The 27,072-nt window shown below is 33.2% G+C and overlaps 2 protein-coding genes and 1 pseudogene across 5 annotated transcripts in view; all 3 read left to right on the top strand.

Annotated features, from left to right (window-relative positions):
* The window catches only part of LOC131643499 (perakine reductase-like), a 32,275-nt gene extending 5,957 nt beyond the window's left edge, over window positions 1-26,318 (top strand). Inside the window, exon 7 of one of the 2 annotated variants that reach the window (XM_058913732.1) lies at window positions 26,146-26,318. In XM_058913732.1, coding sequence (XP_058769715.1) covers window positions 26,146-26,303 — 158 coding nt within the window. In that variant the 3' untranslated portion in view covers window positions 26,304-26,318. Of the gene's footprint in view, window positions 1-191; window positions 490-26,145 lie in introns of those variants that run through there. The other variant, XM_058913731.1, reaches the window with a different exon arrangement.
* On the top strand, window positions 927-24,337 carry LOC131643502 (early light-induced protein, chloroplastic-like). 3 transcript variants are annotated; one of them, XM_058913743.1, is made up of 3 exons: window positions 927-1,143; window positions 1,242-1,331; window positions 1,454-1,939. In XM_058913743.1, the coding sequence occupies exons 1-3, from the start codon at window positions 994-996 to the stop codon at window positions 1,796-1,798; spliced, it is 585 nt and encodes a 194-aa protein (XP_058769726.1). In that variant the 5' UTR covers window positions 927-993; the 3' UTR covers window positions 1,799-1,939. The 3 variants fall into 3 exon arrangements, with proteins under 3 accessions (XP_058769726.1, XP_058769725.1, XP_058769724.1); XM_058913742.1 differs by lacking the exons at window positions 1,242-1,331; window positions 1,454-1,939 and adding exons at window positions 23,511-23,606; window positions 23,737-24,337 and having other exon boundaries at window positions 951-1,143; XM_058913741.1 differs by lacking the exons at window positions 927-1,143; window positions 1,242-1,331; window positions 1,454-1,939 and adding exons at window positions 23,125-23,382; window positions 23,511-23,606; window positions 23,737-24,337.
* LOC131621999 (probable aldo-keto reductase 1) lies at window positions 25,359-26,074 on the top strand (annotated as a pseudogene).
* Window positions 26,319-27,072: the final 754 nt, after the last annotated feature.

Genomic DNA, 27,072 nt, shown 5'->3' with positions numbered 1-27,072 from the left:
ATAATATTAAAGCCTTTTTTTTGTAACTTCTTACATATGTCCATTAAATATCTTGGCATAATGCACATTTCTTCATTGAAAATTTGATAGTACCAAAAGTCTTGTCTATAAAGTATAGAAATATTGTAAGCATGAGAATAAATTGATTCTATTGACCAAGTGCTTCATGATTTATTTGTTTGATACCTCAGGGACTACTAAATTGAAGAACTTTGAAAACAACATTGGATCTTTGAATGTGAAGCTTACAGAAGAACAGTTGAGGGAAATTTCTGATGCAGTCCCTGTTGAGGAAATTGCTGGTAAACGAGACTATGGTAGTTTATTGCAATATATGTGGAAGTTTTCAACTACACCACCGCTAAAGTAATTGCATAGAGAGAATCGTGCAATCTTGTATAATAAACAAGGGTTTGTATTTTTATGACTGGACAAAAATTGTCTGTTATTTGCATGTTTATTAACACTAATGTTCAATAATAGTATTCCTTTTTTTTTCTAAATAAACTGATTTAGAGGTTTTGGATGAGCCATGATTTCTGTAACATTGTAATCTATAGAGCAATAGAATACTCTTAGACTATACCAAAGTAATAGTAATAAGCAGTAAAAACAACAATTGAGGTCCTGAAAGTTCCAAGTGTACAACCCCTCTTTGAACCTCAAATTCTGAGTGTAGCACCTTCTTATGGTTCTAACTAGAGCCACGTTTGATGCCTTTACCATGTCTGGACAAATGAACCCACGTGAACCAATTACCTTTTAGGACCCATTTACACAGTACATGGATCCTAAATATCCACCACAACATTTTCCTTTCAATAACCTTTTGGACCTTTTCACACATTACGTGGAACTAAAATATCCCTCACAATATGCTTTTCATTTCATTCTATATAAACAACTTTCTTGTATGCAGTACTTACAAAACCTTTACCATATAAAGTGTAGTAGTGAAAGAGTGTTGAGATTCTCAAAACTATTCTATTATCAATGGCTGTTTCATCTTGTCAAACTATCATGTCAAGCTCTATGACCAACATTTCTAGCAGGTCTAGAGTTAACCAATTCAGCAACATCCCTTCTGTCTACATTCCAAGTTTCAGAAGGAATGTTAGCCTCAAAGTACGATCCATGGCTGAGGTAATTATGGTTTTATCTAACATATTTTACAAGTTTTAAATTATGTCTATTATGATTTAAGAATGATTGGTTGCTGATGACTTAATTACATTTTTCAGGATGAACAGAAAGAGCAAGCAAAGGTGCCTGTAGATCCAATTACCCCAATTGCACCAACACCACAATCAGCATATACTCGTCCTCCAAAGGTGTGCTTTGTAACACATACTTGTTACTTTTGTTTTTCTGTTAGATTAGATTTTTAAAGCATTGATTTTGGTCTAAATTAATGAGTCCATTATAATAAATAATAATGATAATGATATGGCAGATGAGCTCAAAGTTTTCAGATTTGATGGCTTTCGGTGGGCCAGCACCTGAAAGGATCAATGGAAGATTGGCTATGATTGGTTTTGTTGCAGCAATGGGGGTGGAGATAGCAAGAGGGCAGGGTTTGTTTGAGCAATTGTCTGGAGGTGGAGTTCCATGGTTCTTGGGGACAAGTGTGTTGTTGACACTTGCTTCATTGATTCCATTTTTGCAAGGTGTTAGTGTTGAGTCTAAATCTAAAAGTATCATGTCCTCAGATGCAGAGCTTTGGAATGGAAGAATTGCTATGTTAGGTTTGATTGCATTGGCATTCACAGAATATGTTAAGGGAACATCCCTTGTGTAATAGATTAAGGTTTATAGGATTTGTGGTTAGAAGCCAATCTAGGAATCGTTTATGTATATTCTCATGTAGTTACTCCTTTGAAGTACTTCATCTTCCCATGCTATACAAGAGAAAGTGTAATTGAGTTACTCTACTTTCTTTATACTTGATAGAGCCTTCTCTAATTTCTGTCGTTATAATGCTGAAATAATAAATATTTAAATTATGAGAAAAATAAATCTAATAGGCTTTGATTAGTAGGTGTTAGACTAATATTATTACTACTTATATCTATAATATAAGAAAGTATATCTTTTTCAACAATTCCTCTGGCTACGACAAGTAGCTTCATGGTAGCAAGGAATTCTCTTTTTCAATTTTCAACCTGGTGCATCCACGTCACCACTCTTTTGGCCTCTCAAATATTCATCTGTTTCTAACATTTCTAACATGCAGCAGTTAATAATCCATCCCTCCAACTTCCACATGCAGCACATCACCACTCTTTTGGCCTCTCAAATATTCATCTGTTTCTAACATTTCTAACATGCAGCAGTTAATAATCCATCCCTCCAACTTCCACATGCAGCAGTTATGCAAATGACTACTCAATGTGATATATTCGATCTATAACTTCCAACCCTTCTACCTTCCAAGCCCTCCACCTTCCAATTTCAAAAACAGTTTTATCATTACTATATATAACCGATCATACTTTCACATTCTCTTGCAATTCCAGCCATTTCCACGACTATTCATGGACAGGCCGGTATTTAACATTTGTTCCTTTCTTCCTTTCTTTTCTTGATAGAAAATATCTTTCATGTTATTTGCAGGTTGAATTTGTAGTGTATCATTTTGAAGTACCAATTGGCGTCACTTCATAGTATATGGTTCGTTTTTTACCTGGGTTATTTTCAATCCCTATTTTCTATTCTTTTAGTAACAATTTAAATATTGTCCTAATCCATGTGTTTTGGATTTTTTTCTGGTGCAGACAACAGCAAACATTGTCTATACGATTCGTTTGAAATAAATATTCTTCTTTGACTGCCCTGAAAGTTTGAGCAGTAGAAGTAGAAATCAAGTTGGCTGGTGTCAATATACAATGGAGAATCTGCTTGAAATTATTGGGTTATGCGCAAATTATTGGGTTATGCTTGCGCAAGTTTTGTCGAAATTGTAGATATTATAATATGTAAATAACATGATATTTTATATTAATTCATAGAATGAACTTTAATTTTTTATATTTTAAGTGCAAATGTTAATAAATAAATCTCATAGATTGATTGATTGATTTTATGTTTGAGTGATATTTATATTAAATCTTAGTCATTATCGAAATTGTAGATATTATAATATATAAATAAGATAATATTTTATATTAATTCATAGAACTAAAGAATATTTTAGTTAGGTCAAATTAAGAAATTAAGTTTATCAATATATATAAAGTTAGTTTTATAAAATATTGTTGATATTTATTTATTGTAAGGTCGAACAAAACAAAAAATAAAGATATAATATAATAAAATATTACAAATTAAAAATGTATACATAATCTTGAAATGTATAAGAAAATAGAATCAAAGAATAAAGAAAAAACAATATATTTTTTTAGGTAAATAAAGAGTTTTGAAATGAAAAGACATAAATCATTTACCTATAAAAAAATTAAATATCATAATCAACTTTAATTTTTGATTTAATCTGATTGCAACTTTTGATTTATTATTTTGATTTTTGATTTAATGTGATTGCAATTTTTAACTTCTTATCCAGAATAGTCCAAGCATTATGGTCGATTTGAACGTGATTTTAAAGAATGGTTTGTTGAAATAATGAAGCAGCATATAAATTTCATTGATTAATTGATTTTATGTTTGAGTGATATTTATATTAAATCTTAGTAATTATAAAAATTATAGATATTATAATATATAAATAATATAATATTGTATATTAATTCATAGAACTAAAGAATATTTTAGTTAAGTCAAATTAAAAAAATTAAGTTTATCAATATATATATATATATATATATATATAATTTATAAAGTTAGTTTTATAAAATATTATTGATATTTATTTATTGTAAGGTCGAACAAAATAAAACAAAAATAAAGATAAAATATAATAAAATATTATAAATTAAAAATATATACATAATTTTGAAATGTATAAGAAAATAGAATCAAAGAATAAAGAAAAAAACAGTACATTTTTTTTATGTAAATAAAGAGTTTAAAATGAAAAGACATAAATCATTTACCTATAAAAAAGTTAAATATCATAATTACCATTAGTAATCATTGATTGATTGATTGCAAGTTTTAATTTATGATTTAATGTATGTGATTGCAACTTTTGATTTCTTATTCTTTTAGTACTTACCACATGTATTTTTAAATTATTAGATTTGAGAAAATATTGTACTTTTATATCTTACAAAATTATACTGTTTTTACAATATTGTATGATTTACCTAAAAAATATATAATTTTGAAAAAATATTGTACTTTTGTATGATTTACCTAAAATTATCTAATTTTATAAGATATAAAAGCCTTTTTAACGACCCATACGTTAAAATTATTACGTTGGGGATAATTTAATTGATATAGAATCAATACATTAAAATCATATCAATTACTTAGCAATATCTTAATTGGTATAAAATAAATACTTTACAAATATATTCAGTACTCCAATTATATTGATGTTGTATCACCAAAAATTGAGTGAATCAAATTATCATTAAAAATTAATAAAAATAATTTATCTCACTTGATTTCCTTCAAAATTATTTAATAGAAACTTTCCAAATTAATGAATTTATCGACCTAATTTTGAAACCAAATTTCATATGGTTAGAAGATGTCTAACCTCTCATTTAACAAAAGAATTAATATTATTAATAAAGTGTTATATATATATATATATATATATATATATATATATATATATATATATATATATATATATATATATATATATATATATATATATATATATATATATTAATGAAATTTTTTAGAGATTATATGATACGCACATACGGTACTGATATTAACACATTTAATTAAATGTTAAATAATAACGAGAATAAGTTTACAATTGATTTAAATAGTTTTATAAATAATTCCAAAACAAAAATATTGATGAAAACATGAAGTTACTGATCGAAATATTAAATATTAATGGAAAAATAATATTTATTGATCAAAATATTTAATATTAAAACAAATGAGCGTACCACACTGGTCCAAGTGCGAATGAACATGTATCCCGTTAATATTCAAAATATTGAATATTAACTAGAGCACGGAGTTATTGATTAAAATATTGAATATTAACGGGAGCACAAAGTTACTGATCAAAATTTTGAATATTATCGGAAACATTAAGTTATTGATCAAAATTTTGAATATTAACGGGAACAAATTTTGAACATTAACGGGAACACGAAGTTACTAATCAAAATAATAAATATTAACGGAAATACGGGGTTATTGACAAAATATTGAATATTAATGAGAACACGAAGTTACTGATATTTTTTTGGAATATCAACAGAAACATTAACTTACTGATAAATTTTTTCAATATTAACGGGAACACGGAGTTACTGATCAAAATAATGAATATTAACGGGAATATGACGTTAGTGATAAAAGTATTGAATATTAACGGGAACAAATTTGGAATACGTTGAAAGTAAATGTGATTAAGTTTATTGCATTGGACAATCGACATTGTGTATTCTTTATTGATCTTCCCAATTTTTATTGCATATTAATAAAATAACACTTCATTATTATATTTTTTATCAATTTCATTTTTAAGTTAATTATGTATCTTTGCTGAACGAAATGTATCATAATAATAATTACATCAATTTCTTTTTTTTATAAAAAAATATAATATTGAACAAAATAAGCAACAACATGAAGTTACTAATCAAAATATTGAATATTAACGAGAACATGAATTACTGATCAAAATATTGTATATTAACGGGAACATGAAGTTACTGATCGAAATATTGAACATTAACGGGAACATGCAGTTACTGATCGAAATATTGAATATTAAAACAAATGAGCGTACCACACTAGTCCCCGTGCGAATGCACGAATATCCCGTTAATATTTAAAATATTGAATATTAACGGGAGCACGGAGTTATTGATTAAAATATTGAATATTAACGGAAGACAAAGTTACTTATCAAATTTTTTAATATAATCGGAAACATTAAGTTACTGATCCAATTTTTGAATATTAACGGGAACACAAAGTTATTAATCAAAATAATGAATATTAACGAAAAAACGGAGTTACTGATCAAAATAAAGAATATTAACGGGAACATGAAGTTACTGATAAAAATATTGAATATTAACGGGAACAAGTTTGGAATATTAACGGGAATACGAAGTTACTGATCAAAATAATGAATATTAGCAGGAACATGAAGATACTGATCAAAATATTGAATATTAACGAGAACATGAAGTTACTGAATAAAATATTCAATATTAACGAGAACATGAATTACTGATAAACATATTAAAAATTTACGGGAACATGAAGTTACTGATCGAAATATTGAATATTAACGGGAAAATAATTTTTATTGATGAAAATATCCCAAACTTTGCCCCAACCTATTAAAAAGAAATTTCTATATTTTACACATCTGGTTTTATGACATTTACCTCTACAATAATATATATTGACCAAAATAACACGGCCACAACGGGTACCCGTGCGGACGCACGGGTATCATGCTAGTTTATCATTAACAAATCTGGTTGTCAAATTCGCGGGTTGACTCGGAAGTCTAAAAAGTAAAGACAAATAGAATCGGACATCGAATTGTTTTTTGGTATATTCGAGTAGACTTGTACAAATTAGTATACACTCGCGAGTCTATGATGAGTTTACAAATCAACAAGTTTTTTTTCCAAAAAAATAAAAATAAAAAAGGCCCAAATTAAAAAAAAATTATTAAAAAGGATTAGCATATCAGTATTATGATTTTTTTCCTTTATGTAGTAGGCAATTAAGAGGGGATTAGTACTTTAAATTTTTAACTACATCTTTTGCTAGTTTTATTATCGAGTTTTTTTTTTTAAAAAAATTTGTTATGAAGTATAAAATTAAAAATTCGATGTTAATTTGCATTCTATTATATATATATATATATATATATATATATATATATATATATATATATATATATATATATATATATATATATATATATATATATATATATATATGAGACATTTACATATTTAAAAATATGCGTGCCATCATATACATGTCATTTACAGGTTTTTGAAAGTCTTTTTTAATTTTTCATAGAATCGCGCGAGTTCGTGAATCGTGTCTACGACCCCTTTACGAGTCTGAGTAGATTCGTGAGTCTACCAATCTTGTTTACAATACTCTCCTTCAAACTGGTGAATGAATATCAATTATTCAAAGACTGCAAATAAGTTGATTGAATTGTTCTGATTGTGAACCCTTCGTTAACACATTTGTCAGTTAATGTCCAGAAGGAAAGTGGGTTGTAGTTCCCAATGCTCTATCCAACTTTTCTTTGATGGAATGTCAATCAATCTCAATGTTTTTTCTTAGTCATGTTGAGCACGAATATATGCAATATTATTGAACGCTTTGTCACCACAAAACAAGCTCATAAGCCCTGTACATTATTTCTTCAAATCTTTAAACATTTTTTTCATCCATAGTATTTCACAATTTCTTGTGGCATAGCTCTAAATTCTTCTTCAACGCTTTATCGACCAACTAAATTTTGTTTCTTACTCCTCTAAGCAACTTAATTTCCATACAAAAATGTACAATAGCATACAACATTAGTGTAAACTTCTATAGTTAGACTTCCACTTCTTTTAAACAAGAGTCATCTCTCTAAAGTGACTTTGAGATATTGTAGAATACATTATACCACTTTCTAGTGTATCTTCTGTAGAGCATGCATAAATTGACTGAACAAAAATATCTTCACTCATAGTGCTAGCCCACATAGACTTATATATATATATATATATATATATATATAGAGAGAGAGAGAGAGAGAGAGAGAGAGATATGTTTTAGGATTTAGAAAATTAGGGTTTCTAAAACAAATTTTGGTCAAGCAAACTATACTTCAGAAAAGGAGCATATTTATAAAACCATTTGTGTGGCTATAAGCTGAACAAGCCCATTTAAGCACAATGTACATTCTTGTGTATCTTATAGCACTTAAACACATAATACCTTATGATGCATCATGTTTATCTAATTAATTAACGATAGTTCGTTACAAGATCGCACCATCTAATCAGTTTCACGTATTTATTTAGTCTTTCATCAATTTATTCCTATGTGTGTGACCATATAGATTCTTGTAACATTGACAAACATATAATAAATAATAAGTATGATCTAACAACACATCTCCGCTCTCCAAGTGATGCAAATGCCATGTGATATGAAAAAAAATCTTCATGTGATAATCTTTATGTAGTTATATATTTTTTCGGGCACCAAGAAGGGGTAGCTTACGTAAAAGTGAGGAAGGCCAATACGGGGGCGAGGTACCCAGCAAAGCCACAACCCGCCCAAAAGAGGCCACAAAGCCGCTTGAGTTTGGCCATAAAGTCGTCTGTATCTTAGTGACAACCCGCTTGGTTGGGCTTATTCCACCCAGACTCTTTTCACTCGTTTAATAGATATGAGAGATGACGTGTCCTATTACAACAAATAGAAGAATGGGTCAAAGTTAGAATAACTCCTTCCTCCCCGTGATCTAGTAGTGTGTGCAGGGGGAGTAACTTCCCTTAACCATAGGCTCAAGAGCCTCTATAAATACAAGAAAAGAATCATAATTGACCAAACATAACATATAAACACAAATTCTCTCACCTCACAAGAGTTGACACTCTCTTACCACCATAAACATCACCAAACATGGTCTTTCACCATCGTGATCAACCTTAAGCACCCCTATATAAGTTTACTCCTAATATTTATACATATGTGAAGACTTGATAACTCTTTATCCATGATCTGTGAGATGTAATCACCAGTCTGTCCACATAATACTATCTATGTTATTCCACTTCACAATAAATATTGACTACAAATACTTTAAGAATAATGTCTTTATGTTTAATAGAGTATCACAACTAAGTCATACTTAATGTTTCATCAAATATACTAACTATTCTAGGAACTTTATTACTTTGGAAAAACAAACATAATAAAGAAATATATTATTATTACTCATAGATGATTCGAAAAACCAAGCCAACGACTCTTCCAAAAAATCAAGGCTCGAAATACAGGCGTACATAATGAGCAAAGGCAGTTCAAATACTTCAGGGTTAAGATACTTAAAGGTAATAAATTAAAGGTTTTGGTGGATAAGAGATCATGGATAGAGCGGTTAGTAAGCATAGTTTGCAAGGTTAGCCATAAGGTACCCGACATTACTTAGCTTAAAATAAAGTAATCGGGCTATGCGAGCCTGGTCAGTTCTTAACACACATATCTTATCCAACCATATAAATAGGGGTGCCAGAAAGTCATTTGGATATCAGAAGTCGATGGATTCTAGGTGGTTCCTAAGTGAAATTAGGTTCCCATCACAAACCACAACATGAGATAATAAGAGAGGAAGATCGAGGGCGGAAGCACTATGCGAGGAATCTTCAACAGATGCTTTTCAACTTCTTTCTTCTAGGGCTTGATTGTAAAAATAAAATGAAGAAGCGCAACTAATTTTCTCTTTTTTTTGGATAGTTTTCATGTTACATATGTTTTCATCCTGACCATGGCGTTCTACGTAATTCTTCTTAAGTTTTAATATTGTTGGGTCTTCGTTCTTACTACTTGTTTTGTATTAGATACCTAAAATTTATTTTCATGGTATGACTTGATATTCAAAAGGTACATGTCATTAGTAGATCCATGTCTGTCATTTATTTAATGTTAAAGTCTAGACATAAATTTAGGCTTAATATTCACATTTAATACTGATATTGATGAAGTTGCCATTAATATCCACATTGATTGTTGAAACTTAATATCGACGTATTGGTTTTGGTTAAGAGGCAGAGAGATCGTCTAGGCAATACTGTCAATCTCACGTTGTTGACTCATACATGAACTACAATGAGAGTCTTAGGAGGTAATATTAATAACTGATTAAAATTGTATATTACCGATCAAGGATGCTATATAAGAATAAGTCAATGATATCTAGGCTAATCTATTATTGACCTATAATAATTGATTGTTCAAGCCATAAAAAGGAATATTTTAATATTTAGCCATTACCAATCATTAAAAGACTGTTCCAATCATTTTTAGACTCAACCAAGAAAAAAATCAATTAGGTTATTAGGTTCAATCGATAATTCAGATGGAAAAATATTTCCAATCAATTAGATACTCCCATAATCAGTTGGCTAGGCCATAGAAATATTTTAGGTGGTTTAAATAAAATATGAGGGGCTTCTCAAATATTTTAGTGCGCGTTTGTCTGATTTTGCCATACAATTTCCATAAATACCCCAGTGTCTTTATAATACATTAGTCACTTAGAAATACACAACCAAACAAGCTTTCACAATTTCTTTCTTTCACATATCTGAAGATTCAAGTCTTAGCATTATTACCTTTGAGTTTAGCATCACACAAGAGCATTGAATATTCTATCTTGACGTGGCTTTTATATATATATATATATATCTTGAAATTGATTACCATAATCTGAGATTTAAGAGGTAAAACCACCAGTGAACCTTGAAATAAAAGTCTTCTTTTGGATGTCGTTTGACAACTACAATGTTGACTTTGAAGATATGAGTAGATTTCAAAGATCTTCAAAAGGATACCTTGAATCTGTTGATGCATAAAGTTGAAGATGAAAGAAGAGAAAGAAGAGAGAAAATGTAACAAACTCTTAACGGTAAAAAATTCAGTTATGATTTCACTCTAACAAACGTCTTTAAATACACAAAAATCAAAATGCCACATAAGCAAAACTAACTATGCTAATAAAACTCAGAACAAGGTTCTGAACATGCAACTTCTGGCTAAACAATCTCTACACCTTCTGACTAATGCAAGACTTCCAACTAACAACCTCATAAGCTTCTACTTCTGACTAACAACAACTTCTGAATATGAATTACTTCTAACAAATTCAAGAAGATATGTTGACAAAATCATCTTCAGGATCTTCGATCGCTTGTGAAATCTTCAATAGATGAGGACTTCACTAGATATTGTTGCATATCAGGTGTTATTGTAACACTTGAGACCAAAGAGGGCGAGGAACATGTAACATCCGAGGCCAAAAAGGGCGAGGAATGGTCGTCGAATTCACATAGAATGAGAGGGATCCTGAGGCTGGGTAGGGATGTGACTCCATAGTTAAAGGAAGGCTTATAAGGATTTATTGATACTACATATACTAACAAGTTGCATATTCTTTTTGGTAGCCTATCAAATAAGAACTCCATAGTTAAAGATGATTGACTTGGAATATGAAATTCTGGTAAGACAGACTCAGAATGTCATACACAATGTCACGACATCTTTTCTGTCATCAGCTTAGCTGAGGCAGTACATACAGATCCCCCAATTTTTTATTACTTCTAACATCCAGAAGTCTGGAAGTGTTGGGATCACATATCAGTTCAGTTAACATAAACAAATCTGCTTTGCAGAGATTCTGTGTTAGCACAGTCATTAAATCACACACTGATGTCATGCACGATGTTATGACATCCAAACTAAACTTACAAATAAACAATGCAGAAACATAAATAACACAGAGAATTGTTTACCCAGTTCGGTTCTAACTAACCTACTCTGGGGGCTACCAAGCCAGGGATGAAGTTCACTATCAGTAGTATCAATTCAGAGTTAAACTCACCGTTTACCCCTCCTCACTTAATCACTACCCAATGACCCCTCTACCTAGGTCCTCCCTAGATATGGAATATCCCCATTCCACTCCCAATCACCGCAGTGATGTCCAAGCACTCCAGCCCCTAGCCTATGCTTGACAGCTTCTCACCAACAATCACCTCATGTGATAACACACTGACAATAGTCAAAGTAGAAGATCCACTTCCAATACACACTTTGATCTTGCTTCACAGCTTCGATCAAACGACACATCTACACTCATTGCTTCACAGCTTCTGAGTGAGTACACATACCTCTTGCCTACAGGCTTCGAGGAACAAATCAGTGACCATCCCACAATCCAGGTGGTTCACCTACACAACAAACCCTAATGACTACATTATGATCGTTAGATTTACAAGGCTACAAAGATTCCTATTTATAACCTGATCCTAGTTGGACTTGGGCTTAAAATCGCAGCACTCCATGCTGTTACAAATCAGCAGATTTCTTCTGCTACAAACAAGGCCTTTTAATCATAACTTACCTAATTTATCTCCTAAATTAGTAACTGCTGAATCTTCAATCTTCAGATTTGATTCTTCAATATTCTGACTTGATTCTTTGACCTTTAAATCTGCGCCACATAGGATTACATAATATTCACATAGAATATTCTGTATCTTTTAAAACCAAACTGAATCTTCCTTCCTCAGTTCTGCAGGCGCGATGTCATGGTTGAAGTCATGACATTCCTTGTAACATCTTGCTTCAGTACCTGTTTTGTTCTTTTAATATTTGCAAGAGTACATTACATTACATTCAGCTGCTATTATGTTTTAGCCAAGCATGGATGCCAATAAGACAATAATACAGAGCAGAGCACTAACAATCTCCCCCTTTGGCTTATTGTGGCTAAAACTGAACATAAATAAAAATTCCAATTTAACTCCAAGAGCAGCTGCTTCAACTTTCAGGATACCAGGCTGAACCACATCATAACAGGCTGACCTCCAAGAGCAGCTGCTTCAACTTTCAGGATACCAGGCTGAACCACATCATAACATCTTCAGTCTGCTTCTACTTCTGTCTTCAAATCTACCTTTGTTTCTTTGACAGTGGCAAAATCAACATCAGCCTCTCTCCCCCTTTTTAGCCATAATATGACAAAGATTTATACAATGTCATAATATGCAATGGAAAAACCTGTAACTCCCCCTGCACATGAGGAAGAAGATACGAAAACCAGTTCTTGCCACTGTAGTTCTCCAAGAACTAGCCCTTGTAACTCAGAACACAAATCACAACTAAAATGTCTCCCTTCTCGAAGGCTGAATAAGAAGACGCATTCTCGTTGTTATTGCTGTAACACCATTGGTAGAGTTCCATGATTTCCCCACCCTGTGTTATTCTGAACAGATTTTGGTAGAGGAACCCATCGCAATACCAAATCTGGACGCACCCAACACAAACACACACGAAACACATCTTTGAGAGATTTGATATCTGAAGCCTGCTGCGAAGATGCTAATTTATAGCCATTGGAGAATCATAGGAAGTAACGATAGTCTTTAGTCTTGTTCAATGGTCAAACTATTAATTAGGAAACAGTTCTAAAAGCAATTACTCTTTCCAAAGCAGTTTTTCCTTGTTTGACTCTGCAGAATCAATGTCTTTAACTATGTCATGACATCCTGTCAGACATTGTCCCTCTTTCACCCCTCAAGCATATAGCTTAAGATTCTTTAAGAGACTTTGATAAAGCATCCTATGAACCACGTAATAGACCTCCTACTCCTTTACTGAATCACTAGTCATAGACTTCTGTTGTTCTGATCACCTTGAGACTGTATACTGCAACTGTGAAGAGCCTTCCAACACTTGTTGACATGCAGCCACTAGAACAGTTCAAGATTTGTGGATACCAGACGCACATGGTTAGATTCAACCATTCCCAGAAAAACTGACTGTAATGATACATCTTGTTAAATAAACCTTTTCATAAGAAACTTCCTCTAACTAAGTTGAAAAAGCTCCTGCTGACTTGGACCACCTTCATTATGATGATAGAGTATAACATACCAAGATAATTTTCTAGAATTATATCTTGAACTAAGAAGTCACTCCCCCTATCTGAGATAATTTGTGCTTCATACAGGAAAACTTGTAATGATGAATGGAAAATATAAGACGCATCTTCATATCTTCAAGAGCGCACCCTCTGCCCAACTAACTAGCTGACACACTTCACTATTACAAAGTAACTCCTTTACAAAAGATACTCACATCAGAATTTAGATGTTATAACATCTTGTATAACATTAAGATACAGTTGAACAGTTCAGTACATTCAACTAACTCCACTTCTCTTTCTTCAACAAATTCAAGTCTACCACCTTATCTCCACCTGAAATAATCAACAAATAACCCTTTGACACTTGATGCTTCCATAGAAAGGTTGCCACAGACTCAACATAAAGAACTGCCACTTCTTCCACTTGTTGATCATAACCCTACCAAGTTGCACTCTGATCATGGTCTGCCAAGATAATTTGAAATCCTCCTTGATATGATGTTTCTCATAATGATTAACATACTCTCCAATTAGAATTAGAAGAATCCTTTTTATCCACAACTATGTTGATCATCTCACCAAACTTCTGTCTTCATAGTCATACTCACTACTGAAGTCTTCATCATGAAAGTAAACACGAATTGCCAGAACATGTTACCATCACCAAGATCAGAATCTGCTCATTCTAATCCACATTAAGTTAGAACGGTCACTTCAGACTTAATGTTGCTTCTTCATCCTTCACATGCTAGATTCTAGATAATTTTCCAAACCAACAAGATATAGTGATGTTGTGACATCACGCAAGACATTAGTTTATCAGACTTGAAATCTCATCAATATCTCTGAGTGTTCCACCACCTACACTGATTGATGTCTTGTCATACTTCATACTCCCCCTGAGAATTACAACATAAGGATGTTTTGAATAATTGTCCTTAACCTGAAGCATTCTTCATTTGGAACTGCCACACTTTCCAAATTTGGAATCCTTAGTTTGCTTGCTACACAAGATCCAGACTGCCACTTCATGTACCTTGAAATAGAAGAAACTTCTAAATAGCTCTTGAACATCTCTTCAATAGATAGGTCTCAACCTAATCTTTACTGGTGTCTTCAAGTGTTGTGATGTAACATACAAAACAAAGCATCACATACATCTTCTTCTTCTTCTTCTTCTTCCACATAGTTGATGTAAATATCCAGCTCCCATCAAGATACTCACCATCTCCTATATGTTTCTTCTTCTTGAATCAACTCACCAGCCAACCATTGCCTTTCTTAATGCTTAATTGAAGATAACACAGAACTATAATTGATGCATAGTTCAAATCAGACCATGGACACTTCATACACATACTTAGCTCCCGACAGAGTATATGAATCTGTATTCAGGCTGTACATCCAATAAGTACTAAGTCTCCCGTCAAAGCACCTATTAGTCACTCAAATAGAATTTGCTGCTCACACCAGGTCCTTCTAAATGATCTCTTATTCATACATGAAAGCATTCTTCTTGAAAATGATGTTACAACATCTGTTATGACATCACTCATTTAGACTCTTTGGATTTCTCATTCAACATCTCCTGTATGACACTTGGGGAAAGACAAAGAAAGCACGACCAACATCATCAACTCAGCTACACATCAGTCATGATTAAGGGATAATATATGCCATATCTCAATAAACTTTTCTTCAGACTTCTCTTCTGACTTTGAGATAATGGATGCCACAATCTGTACCCCATGAGGAGATTCCCTCAACAAGGTTTCTGGAACAGATTCACTTATGACATAACTCCTGAAAATACCTCAGATTCCACACAGTAATCTGACTCCCTTGAATCATCACACAATATTCAAAACCATATTTCACTATGCACGATACACAGTATTCAGTTTTCACCACTAACTGTTCTATGATTAAGAAAACAATTCACACATCTGGTTCCTTTGATCAAAAGAACATACCAGATATAAGCTCATCTTGAATTTTCATAGAGGTCTTGAAAAGAAAACCTGAATGAATCCTTTCACTTGCACTGAGCTCTACTTCCAACTCCCATAAGCTTATGCCTGAAATAAACTGACATTTGGGATGGAAGGTTCAGTTGATTGTATTCTGACCAATCAACACAAAAAGCAGATGTCTCCTCTTCCAGATCAGGAGTAGGTTCCAAACAAATGTACTCACACTACATAAGTTTAGCACCAGAACATCTGTTCTTCAACTGGTAGCTGCATACCAGTATGCCATCAGTTCTTTCTTCTTGGAACACACAATTCTTGACAATCTTGAAGATCATCAAACAACTTTGCAGATGAATATGAGGAACACTGATCATTTGAACCTCTTCAACCTCAATAACCATGCCTTTATGAGTGGACTTGAGAAAAGATTTCAAGTATCTTTGACACTTGTACTAAAGTTGAGAACAATCTGCTACAAATTCTGTTGAAAACCATATAACCCTAGAGATCTTCTTTCAAAGATAGGATTATGCATCAGATGCTATGCAGCAGAAAATAGCCATATATCAACAGAGATTACACAATGCTTACTCCCAGAACCAGTTGTAAGCATGACATCCAAGAATTGCAGCTGAACAATCCAACAATATGCTTGCTTCTTCTTCAAGCAACACAACAAGACCTAACCAATATTCTGACCAGAAAGAAACAGATAAGCACAAAGAATACCTTATCATTAACTTCACTCCCGCATGAAGGTTTTGACAATCTTCTTCTCTGTACCTTGCTATATGCTGAATAAAACACCCCAAATTCTTCACTCCCGCATGAATCATTTGGATATCCTTGAAACCAGTAACACCATCTTCCCTTGCCAAGAGAATACACCTGTTTTGGTCAGTTTGGTCCAGTCTTCCACACATAGGTCCATCCTCCACTTCTAGGGACCATACAATATGAACATGAATGTTCAAACAATCATCTACCTCCAACAACCAGAAAGTATCTCCCATGGATCTCATCCAGAAATAGACAGGATGCCTGCTCTGATACCAATTAAAATTCTGGTAAGACAGACTCAGAATGTCATACACAATGTCACGACATCTTTTCTGTCATCAGCTTAGCTGAGGCAGTACATACAGATCCCCCAATTTTTTATTACTTCTAACATCCAGAAGTCTGGAAGTGTTGGGATCACATATCAGTTCAGTTAACATAAACAAATCTGCTTTGCAGAGATTCTGTGTTAGCACAGTCATTAAATCACACACTGATGTCATGCACGATGTTATGACATCCAAACTAAACTTACAAATAAACAATGCAGAAACATAAATAACACAGAGAATTGTTTACCCAGTTCGGTTCTAACTAACCTACTCTGGGGGCTACCAAGCCAGGGATGAAGTTCACTATCAGTAGTATCAATTCAGAGTTAAACTCGCCGTTTACCCCTCCTCACTTAATCACTACCCAATGACCCCTCTACCTAGGTCCTCCCTAGATATGGAATATCCCCATTCCACTCCCAATCACCGCAGTGATGTCCAAGCACTCCAGCCCCTAGCCTATGCTTGACAGCTTCTCACCAACAATCACCTCATGTGATAACACACTGACAATAGTCAAAGTAGAAGATCCACTTCCAATACACACTTTGATCTTGCTTCACAGCTTCGATCAAACGACACATCTATACTCATTGCTTCACAGCTTCTGAGTGAGTACACATACCTCTTGCCTACAGGCTTCGAGGAACAAATCAGTGACCATCCCACAATCCAGGTGGTTCACCTACACAACAAACCCTAATGACTACATTATGATCGTTAGATTTACAAGGCTACAAAGATTCCTATTTATAACCTGATCCTAGTTGGACTTGGGCTTAAAATCGCAGCACTCCATGCTGTTACAAATCAGCAGATTTCTTCTGCTACAAACAAGGCCTTTTAATCATAACTTACCTAATTTATCTCCTAAATTAGTAACTGCTGAATCTTCAATCTTCAGATTTGATTCTTCAATATTCTGACTTGATTCTTTGACCTTTAAATCTGCGCCACATAGGATTACATAATATTCACATAGAATATTCTGTATCTTTTAAAACCAAACTGAATCTTCCTTCCTCAGTTCTGCAGGCGCGATGTCATGGTTGAAGTCATGACATTCCTTGTAACATCTTGCTTCAGTACCTGTTTTGTTCTTTTAATATTTGCAAGAGTACATTACATTACATTCAGCTGCTATTATGTTTTAGCCAAGCATGGATGCCAATAAGACAATAATACAGAGCAGAGCACTAACAGAATAGTATTTGGATGGGTGACCTTCTGGGAAGTTTTTTGAAAAGGCGTGTGAGTGAGGAAAAAGCATGTTCAAAAGATCCATGTTGGTTTGTGGGATCAGTTAGTAATCTTGAAAGCACTCCAAGATGTTATAATTGTCATCGCAAATAGCTTGATCTCCAAGCATAACAAACTTGAATACCATAAAAATATAATTGAAACCACTTAATCACTGCATCAGATAATCTCCAGGCTTCAACTTGATCAACATATCTTGATTAACATATCTTGGGCTTCAAGCACTAAGCACCATCACTTGATCAATAAATTGTCAAGCACCATCACTTGAGTAACAACTTCTCAAGTACCATCACTTGAACAACATATAGAGCACCATCACTTGATTAGAAACATGTTAAGCACCATCACTTGAACAACATATCAAACACCATCACTTGATTAACATCATGTCAAACACCATCACTTGAACAAACATATCAAGTATCGTCACTTGATTAAAATTCAAGCACAATCACTTGATTAGAAATATGTCAAGCACCATCAATGAAGCAAACATATGAAGCACATGTATTTGATTAATCTTCAAGCACTATCACATTAACAAGCATAGCCTTGAATAATAAGACTAATGAAGACTTATCTTAAGGGCGTTGTTAGCATCAAAACCAAATCATGTGGTTGATGCGGTCTTTGTACCTACAAGCACATAGACCAATAACAAACACTCATTAAGTTTTTTTATAAGAAATAAAATGAAAAAAATCCATGATTTATCAATGAACAGTGATAAAGTTCCTATCTGACATTTTAACTATGCATTGATAAAAAACATGCAACAAAGACCAAGAAATCACCAAAATAACACAAGAGATCAAGCTAAGAACTTTATCAACAATTCAAGGCTTATAACACATGCGCACTTAGAGAGGGAAGGTAGTTCAAAAACTTTAGGGTTAACTTACTTCAAGGTGAACCAAGATTTAGTTGCTAAGCGAGCGTGGGCAGTGCGCTTTGCGAGCATAAGTGGAAAGGCTAATCATAAGATAGTTGGCATTAATTAACTTAGAGGGAAGTAGGTGCGCTAAGAGAGTCTGGGAGGTGCACTTAGCAAGCATATCCTTTCCAACCCTATAAATAGGGGTTTCAGGCAGCCATTTGGATATCATAAGTCCATAGAATCGAGGTGGTTCCTCAATCAAATTAGGTTTTCACCATAAATCACAAGATGCGAGAATATGAGGGGAAGAACGAGAGTAGAAGCGCTTCTGAGAAATTATCAACATATGCTTTTCAACTTCTTTCTTCTAGAATTTGATTGTAAAGCTATGATTAGTAAGCGTAGCTAATTTTCTATTTTTTGGGGGTTAGATGTAGTTGTCCTTTTACTTATGTTTTAATCCCGACCATGTTGATTAGAATTGCATATTATTGGTCAACGATGCTACAGCTACTACAAATAATACATTTTATAACAAAGCTTTCACCTCAGCCAAAAATAAACTGAGGTATAACATCAAGGCCCGCCATAATTAAAAAAAATAAAAAAACATATTCCCTCAGTTTTTAATATAACCGACGGAAAAAACAACACATGACACACTTCGATTCCCAACTATTGCAGTTTATGTTTTTATTTCTTTATAAATGTAAACTTAATGATCTATTCCTCCGGTTTCCATAAATAATCATATTTTACTATAAAAGAATTCGTTAAAAATATTTTACCTTAATCATTAATATATGTAGCCGCCCCAAAATAGTATGCATCATTTTTTGGGATGAATTACAAGACAGAAAAAACTTCAATGTTCTTCTATCCTTGAACAAAATATTTTTTTTGCCCTTGCAATCTATATATCACATAATGGTGTTGATGTTGTTGTATTCTTCGAACAACTATCACTTAAAGAAGGTTGAAAAAAGTTCCCCATAATAGATTGCAAGTTTAGAAAATAATTTTTAATTAGCTTCAAGTTAAGCAAATAAGGTATTCAACCTTTGAAAAGATTAGAAGTTGGATGAATTCAAGGTAAGCAACAAAATCTCAAATTACAGTGACGATGACAAATTTGGATTTGTTAAATATTATGTGTAAACAATGTAAATCTAAAAAAAATATGAGTTACCTCTGTTTTCTTCTAATACCGAGGGTTAAACATATTTTACCTCAGTTTTTGCCAAAACCGAGAGAATAATTTTGGCGTGATTTTTTAGGAAATTGATCACCATCCTTAAACAAATATTTGTCGTCTATTTTACGACTATCAACGCTCAAGACACTATCATTAGTGATCCGCGTGAAACATAAAAAAATTTCGTTATAAAGCATTATGAATAAAAAAAGAGCATTATGAATTCTGTTGTGAAGCATCATGAAACGCTTGAAACTATTTACACCTATTACTTTAAGGTTTGCCATGAAAAGATCTCTACGATGAATTACAAGAGTAGAATATTATTTGGGTTTAAGGTTTGTCTTCTTATACATTTATTTAAGCAGAAAATCATTTATTCATTTAACGTTTTTTGTTTTATTTCAGAAACAAATACAAACAAAAGCAATCGAAAATATCCTGCACCCAATATTTTCTCTTCTCCAAAATTATATGATTTGAAGATCTAAAATCTAAATTTTAAGGGAAATCATTTTTTTCTGTGTAAATAGTGTCATATTATAGTTAAACAAAGTAGTTTGTAAAAAAATTAATTTATTAATATTCTGCGTAAACAATGTAATGAGTTAAAAAAAATTATCTTACCCCTTGGTTTTATTGAAAAACCGGGAGGTATTATGCGCTAGTTTTGAAAATAATTGAAATGCAGATGTTTGAGTTCGAACCCATGTGCATATAACTTAAGCCCTCAGTTTTATATTAACCGATGAGTAAAGTGTAAACTTTTCATGACGCCCTTCAGTACCTTGCAACTATAGTCGAGGTTAAATGCATTTCGCGTCTGAGGTGAAATGTGTTAGTTGTAGTAGTGTACATAAGAATAAGTCAATTAAATCTAACCCCAACAAAGTTTTTTCACTATTGAAACACCGAAAATTTAATTTTGTTTTATAATATTTTATATTTCAAGCATTCACCAAACAATCAATCTTCTGATAAATCAAACTTAAAGGAATAGATACTATATAACTTTCTTTGAAACACAACCAATACATGTGGAGACGATAAAAACTGCACTTGCTATATGCACTTACCTTTGATTCTAACTATTGGATTTCTTTCTAAAGTAGGTCAGCTTTACTTCTTCTCTAATATATCATAGTTGGTGCTGAAGGCATTGATTCATGCAAAATAGAAGACGTTGAAGGACCAAGAATAATTATAGATTTAGGTTCAGATTCAACCATTGGAGAATCAAAAGCCCGTATAAACTTAAGTTCAGGAGTGAGGATGTGGGCTGTAAGGAGCTATGATCAATGGTAAAGATGTCCCGCCCATCCATCAAGAAGTTCCACAAGTCTACCCATCACAACTCTTATCCCACCCTTCTTCTTCAAGCAACCCATACCAAAATACATGCCTCAATCCAACATAATCTCAACAATATTATGGCTAATAAATTTCACAAATGCCAACATACACTAAAATGGTACAAACATACCACCGAACTCAAACAACACAACAACAAATATTCATACATCGTCTAATACATTAGAATATGACCAATATCCATCGTCACACACTACATGTCGACCATCCTTTCAATAAATTAATATTATTTCTTTTAAATACATTAAAAAATAATTTAAATAAATAAATTTTTAAAATATAAATTTCAAAGCTATTTTTTATTATTAAAATCAGATTTCTAAGATAAAAAAAATCACAGTTCCTAATTTCAAAATGGGTTAATAGTAATTCAACCCCCTGTAATGGTAGCGAATTTTGTTTTTGCCCCCTCCCTACCCTTTGGCAACGGTTTTTTCAAAAAAACCGTTGCCAAAACCTGCCTTTAGCAACGGTAGGGGGGTAAATCAAAACACGCTCATATTACAGGGGTAAATTACTGTTAACCCTTTCAAAATATACTCCACTAGAATTTTTTTAACTTACTATACTTGTACTAAGTACAATAATATAGACCTGATCTGCATCAAACAAGAGTCTTTATACGTAGAGATCGTCCTTTTCTCATTTACGAAATCATATATTTTAGTATTTATACCCTTGGTTCCTCAGGAGGAATTGGTTCACCGATTCTCCTATATTTAGGAGGTTTGACCTATTAGTTGAAAAAATTGGGCGAGTCCCTCCTTGAATCTGAGGAGTGTGGCAATGACTAAGGAATCCCTCTAACTTCTCTTAAACGTGTCTGAACACATCACTGCTATGTTGGATTTGAGTTTGAGCGCGCCCATGTTCTCTTTAGTAATCTAGAAGCTTAATTAGCGGATTCTAGCCCTAAAACACCGAGCTCAGCTGATGCCAGTTGGACTGTCTATACAATTATACTTACTAATGTATTCACTTTATTTATAAAGCATTGTCCTGATTATGCTATTTTTTTTCAGTAGCTCTTTGCTATTTTGCTTTGAAACTAAAAAGTTAGTTGGAGGTGAAATTACAAAATAATAGGATCAATTAATTAATAATACAAACAGCGATATCAGGATTAGTTAAATCCAAAACAAAAAAATTGAAGAGACAGTTTATGTCCAACCAACATTTAGATGCATGCCATCATTAAGTAAATTATTGTCAGAGTTTTAGGTTCTTAGTTAACTAAGGATCATTCAGAACCACCAATTGTCTCATGTAGTCTATAGAACAATAGAATATTCTAGACTATACCAGTAATGAGCAGTAAAAACATTATTTGAGGTCCTGAATGTTCCAAGTTTAAGACCCTGTGAACAACACTTACTGGTTCTAACTAGAGCCACGTTTGATGCTTTTAGCATGTATGGACAAATGAAGCCACGTGAATCAATTGCCTTTTAGGACCTTTTTTCACGCTACGTGGAACTTAGACATCCCTCACAATATGCTTTCCTTTTTATTCTATATAAACAACCTTCTTCATTGCTTAATCTACCAACCTTAACCATTTAAGAGTTTAGTTTGTAAGTATCAGAAAGACTTTGGTCTATCACTTTGTTTCTTGAGGTTTGTAAAGTAACATTAAGAAACTATTATCAATGGCTGTTTCATCTTGTCAATCTATCATGTCAAGCTCTATGACCAACATTTCTACCAGGTCTAGAGTTAACCAATTCAGCAACATCCCTTCTGTCTACATTCCAAGTCTCAGAAGGAATATTAGTCTCAAAGTTCGATCTATGGCTGAGGTGATTGTGGTTTTATCTAACTTATTTTAAGGTTATATACATATACTATTTGCTGATGCATATGAAATGTGCTTATGATTTAAGAATGGATGGTTGCTAATTACTACTTATTACATTACATTGTTCAGGGAGAACAGAAAGAGCAACCAAAGGTGCCTCTAGACCCAATTACTCCAATTGTACCAACACCAACACCACAACCAGCCTATACCCGTCCACCAAAGGTGACCATAGTAACACTAAATTGCTACTTTGTCTTTTGTATTTGATTAGTTATATAAAGCATTAATTTTGATCTAAGTTAATGAGACTGAGACCCTTTTAATAACTAAAATAATGATATTGATATGGCAGATGAGCACAAAGTTTTCGGATTTGATGGCTTTTAGTGGGCCAGCACCAGAAAGGATCAATGGAAGATTGGCTATGATTGGTTTTGTAGCAGCAATGGGGGTGGAGATAGCAAGAGGGCAGGGTTTGTTTGAACAGATATCTGGTGGTGGAGTCTCATGGTTCTTGGGGACAAGTGTGTTGTTGACACTTGCTTCATTGATTCCATTTTTGCAAGGTGTTAGTGTTGAGTCTAAATCTAAAAGTATAATGTCCTCAGATGCAGAGTTGTGGAATGGAAGAATTGCTATGTTGGGTTTGATTGCTCTGGCTTTCACAGAGTATGTTAAGGGAACATCCCTTGTGTAATAGATAGAGTTCTTTGGAAACACATTTTAGGTTTATAGGATTCGTGGTTAGCTGCTAATCTTGAAATTGTTAATGTATTTACTCACTTGAGGTACTTATTATGTTCAAGCAAGAGAGAGTGTAATTGTACTCTCTTTATACTTAAAAAGAGTTTCTCTAATTTCTTCCACTGAATAAAATTCTTTCACTTTTACCCTATGATCTCTTATTGTAAATATTGTGTTTATATATCATCTCTTATTGTAGTTGTGTGGAACTATATTGTTCCTATAGTATCAGGACCACTGCTTGGTGATTGTCTGCTGAAGCAAATTGGCAAGGTTTCAGATACGAAGCAGATTCTTAATATGATCTATGATTGCAATATCAAATCAAATGCTCAAACCTTTTCTGTTTCTAAAGTTAGAGGAGGCTTATAGATAAAGGATCCTTCACATATATTCTTTAATCATACATAATACTACTCTCTTCTACGAATTTCACATCCATGTTTCCTCTCATGTTTATACTGATTTACCATCATGTTATTGCTGCTACTTTGTAGAATAGATATCTTTTACTATTCAAATTTGGGTTTTGTTGAATGGCTTTGCCTATTTGGATCACTCTACACTCACAGGTTAATCCAGTAGTATGATGCTAGTTGAAGTGTATTATGTGTCTCACTTCTGCATTAAAGCTTTCAATGGACCTTATATCTTGCTCTTTCTGTTTTCACAATCAACTTACAAATTCAGAATTCCATTATGGTCTCAAGTCTTTCTTGTTGCATTTGCACCACAAATGAGTTAGAGACGAGATTATCAGCCATACAAAACTAACTATACCATACAAGATACATAAATTACAATTTCAGCGCCTATTTAGCTGGTCCAGCCTTTGGTTTAAGATGTATGAGTCGTGATAAGAGAAGCTCCTCTGTAATTTCATTTTGTGGAATGCAGGTGTCTAGGTTGGGATTTGGATGCGGAGGTTTATCTGGAATTTACAATGCTCCCCTCTCACATGAAGATGGATGCTCAATTATTAAGCAAGTATTCAATAGAGGGGGTACCTTTTTTGATACATCAGATATTTATGGACACAAACATGATAATGAATTCATGGTTGGTAAGGTAACATATTATCCAATAACTAATCATCTTTTTTTAATGCAAACCCGAGTGTTGAAAATACATAAGCATTGTATAATATGCACACTCTTTATGATTAGTGGAAAAATAAATATATTGTTAAAAACAAACTTATGGATGGCTCTTTTCTTCTGTCACAAGGCATTAAAAGAACTTCCCCGAGAAAGAGTGCAATTGGCTACGAAGTTTGGTGTTACTATATCGGATAGGATGAATTTTGGGGTAAAAGGTACCCCTGAATATGTAAGGGAGTGCTGTGAAGCTAATCTCAAGCGGCTTGATGTCAATTATATAGACTTATATTATCAACACCGAGTTGACACTTCAGTTCCAATTGGGGACACAGTAAGTTTTTAATGATTTTTCTCACCTCTTGTTTATGCATACCAATCATTTCCAACACTTAAAATATTCTAGGTGATTAAATGCTTTAACATTGACCGACCTCTTTGTAAAAGATGGAGGAGCTCAAGCAACTAGTTAATGAAGGAAAGATAAGATATATTGGATTGTCAGAGGCTAATGCTGACACTATAAAGAGAGCACACGCAGTGCATCCTATTACCGCTTACAAATAGAGTATTCCTTATGGTCTTGTGACATTGAAGAAGAAATAATTCCACTCTGTAGGTATGCAAATTGAAATATTTTCTTTTCATAGTGCATTTGGTTGCAATTATACTCCAGTTGGTTTGATATATTTCCCAACTCTTTCATATATCATTTTAACAGACTATTTGTGAAATATCTGAAATTGATTTTGTTGTGACTAAGAATTATTGTGTACTTGCAGAGAACTAGGCATTGGAATAGTCGCATACAGCCCTCTTGGCCGTGCCGTGGCTACTAAGTTGTCTTAAATACTGTAAGCATGAGAATAAATTGATTCTATTGATCAAGTGCTTTATGATATATTTGTTTGATACCACAGGGACTACTAAATTGAAGAACTTTGAAAACAACATTGGATCTCTGAATGTGAAACTTACAGAAGAACAGTTGAGGGAAATTTCTGATACAGTCCCTGTTGAGGAAATTGCTGGTAAACGAGACTACGGTAGTTTATTGAAAGGGTTAAATACGTTTTAGTCCCTATAAATATGAGACCCTGCATTTTTAGTCCTTATAAAATTTTCCTTCAATGAATGGTCCTTCTAAAATTTTTATACATGTAATTTCAGTCCCTACTATTTTCTAAAATTTTAAAAACTGTTTAATTACCCTTTAATTTTTAAATTTTTGAATAATTGTTTTTATATATGTTTAGAATACTGTAAAATATTTATTTACCAAGTTTTATAATTTTTTAAAACAAGAAGAATTAAATATGAATTTTTCAGTGACATGCTACCAGTTATTTGTTTTATATTCCACTTAATCCCTTCGTCCAACTTCGTGTACATGCAAAAAACTGGAGGTACATGATATCGGTGTAAGTGGCACTGGTGGTCACAAAAGTCTATGTGCCAACAAGATACAAAAGGTATGCTCTAATAGCATACCTCCTGTGCATGGTAACCTGCTCGGCATCACCATTGGTATCTCGTGCATGTTGTACCTCCTCCCCAAACACCTCAGCCAAATAACTGTACCTGACGTGACTACCTCGGGTTTTGTCAATCTCTCCCAGGGCACTCTCAAGGGTAACTCCCAACATCTCAACCAACTGATCCAACGCCTCCTCCTTACCGGTCCTCTTATGATTCAGGAATCTTCCTCTGATAGGAAGATGCAACAGACACATAACGTCGTCTAGTGTGATCGTCATCTCACCATGTGGTATGTTAAACGAAGATGTCTCATGGTGTCACCTCTCGACGAACGCATTAATCATACCCCAGTTACTCATAGTGCAGGT

Source organism: Vicia villosa, linkage group LG1 (genome assembly GCF_029867415.1).
Source record: "Vicia villosa cultivar HV-30 ecotype Madison, WI linkage group LG1, Vvil1.0, whole genome shotgun sequence".
Lineage (NCBI taxonomy): Eukaryota > Viridiplantae > Streptophyta > Magnoliopsida > Fabales > Fabaceae > Vicia > Vicia villosa.
This window is presented reverse-complemented; position numbering and strand designations above follow the sequence as displayed.

What these genes read in the sequence shown, in the direction of transcription:
- LOC131643502 (XM_058913742.1), top strand. Translation starts at nt 994, where the DNA reads ATGGCTGTTTCATCTTGTCAAACTATCATGTCAAGCTCTATGACCAAC. An exon ending in AAGTACGATCCATGGCTGAG is followed by an intron (nt 1,144 to 23,510) that starts GTAATTATGGTT and finishes TACATTGTTCAG; the next exon opens with GGAGAACAGAAAGAGCAACC. An exon ending in CCTATACCCGTCCACCAAAG is followed by an intron (nt 23,607 to 23,736) that starts GTGACCATAGTA and finishes TTGATATGGCAG; the next exon opens with ATGAGCACAAAGTTTTCGGA.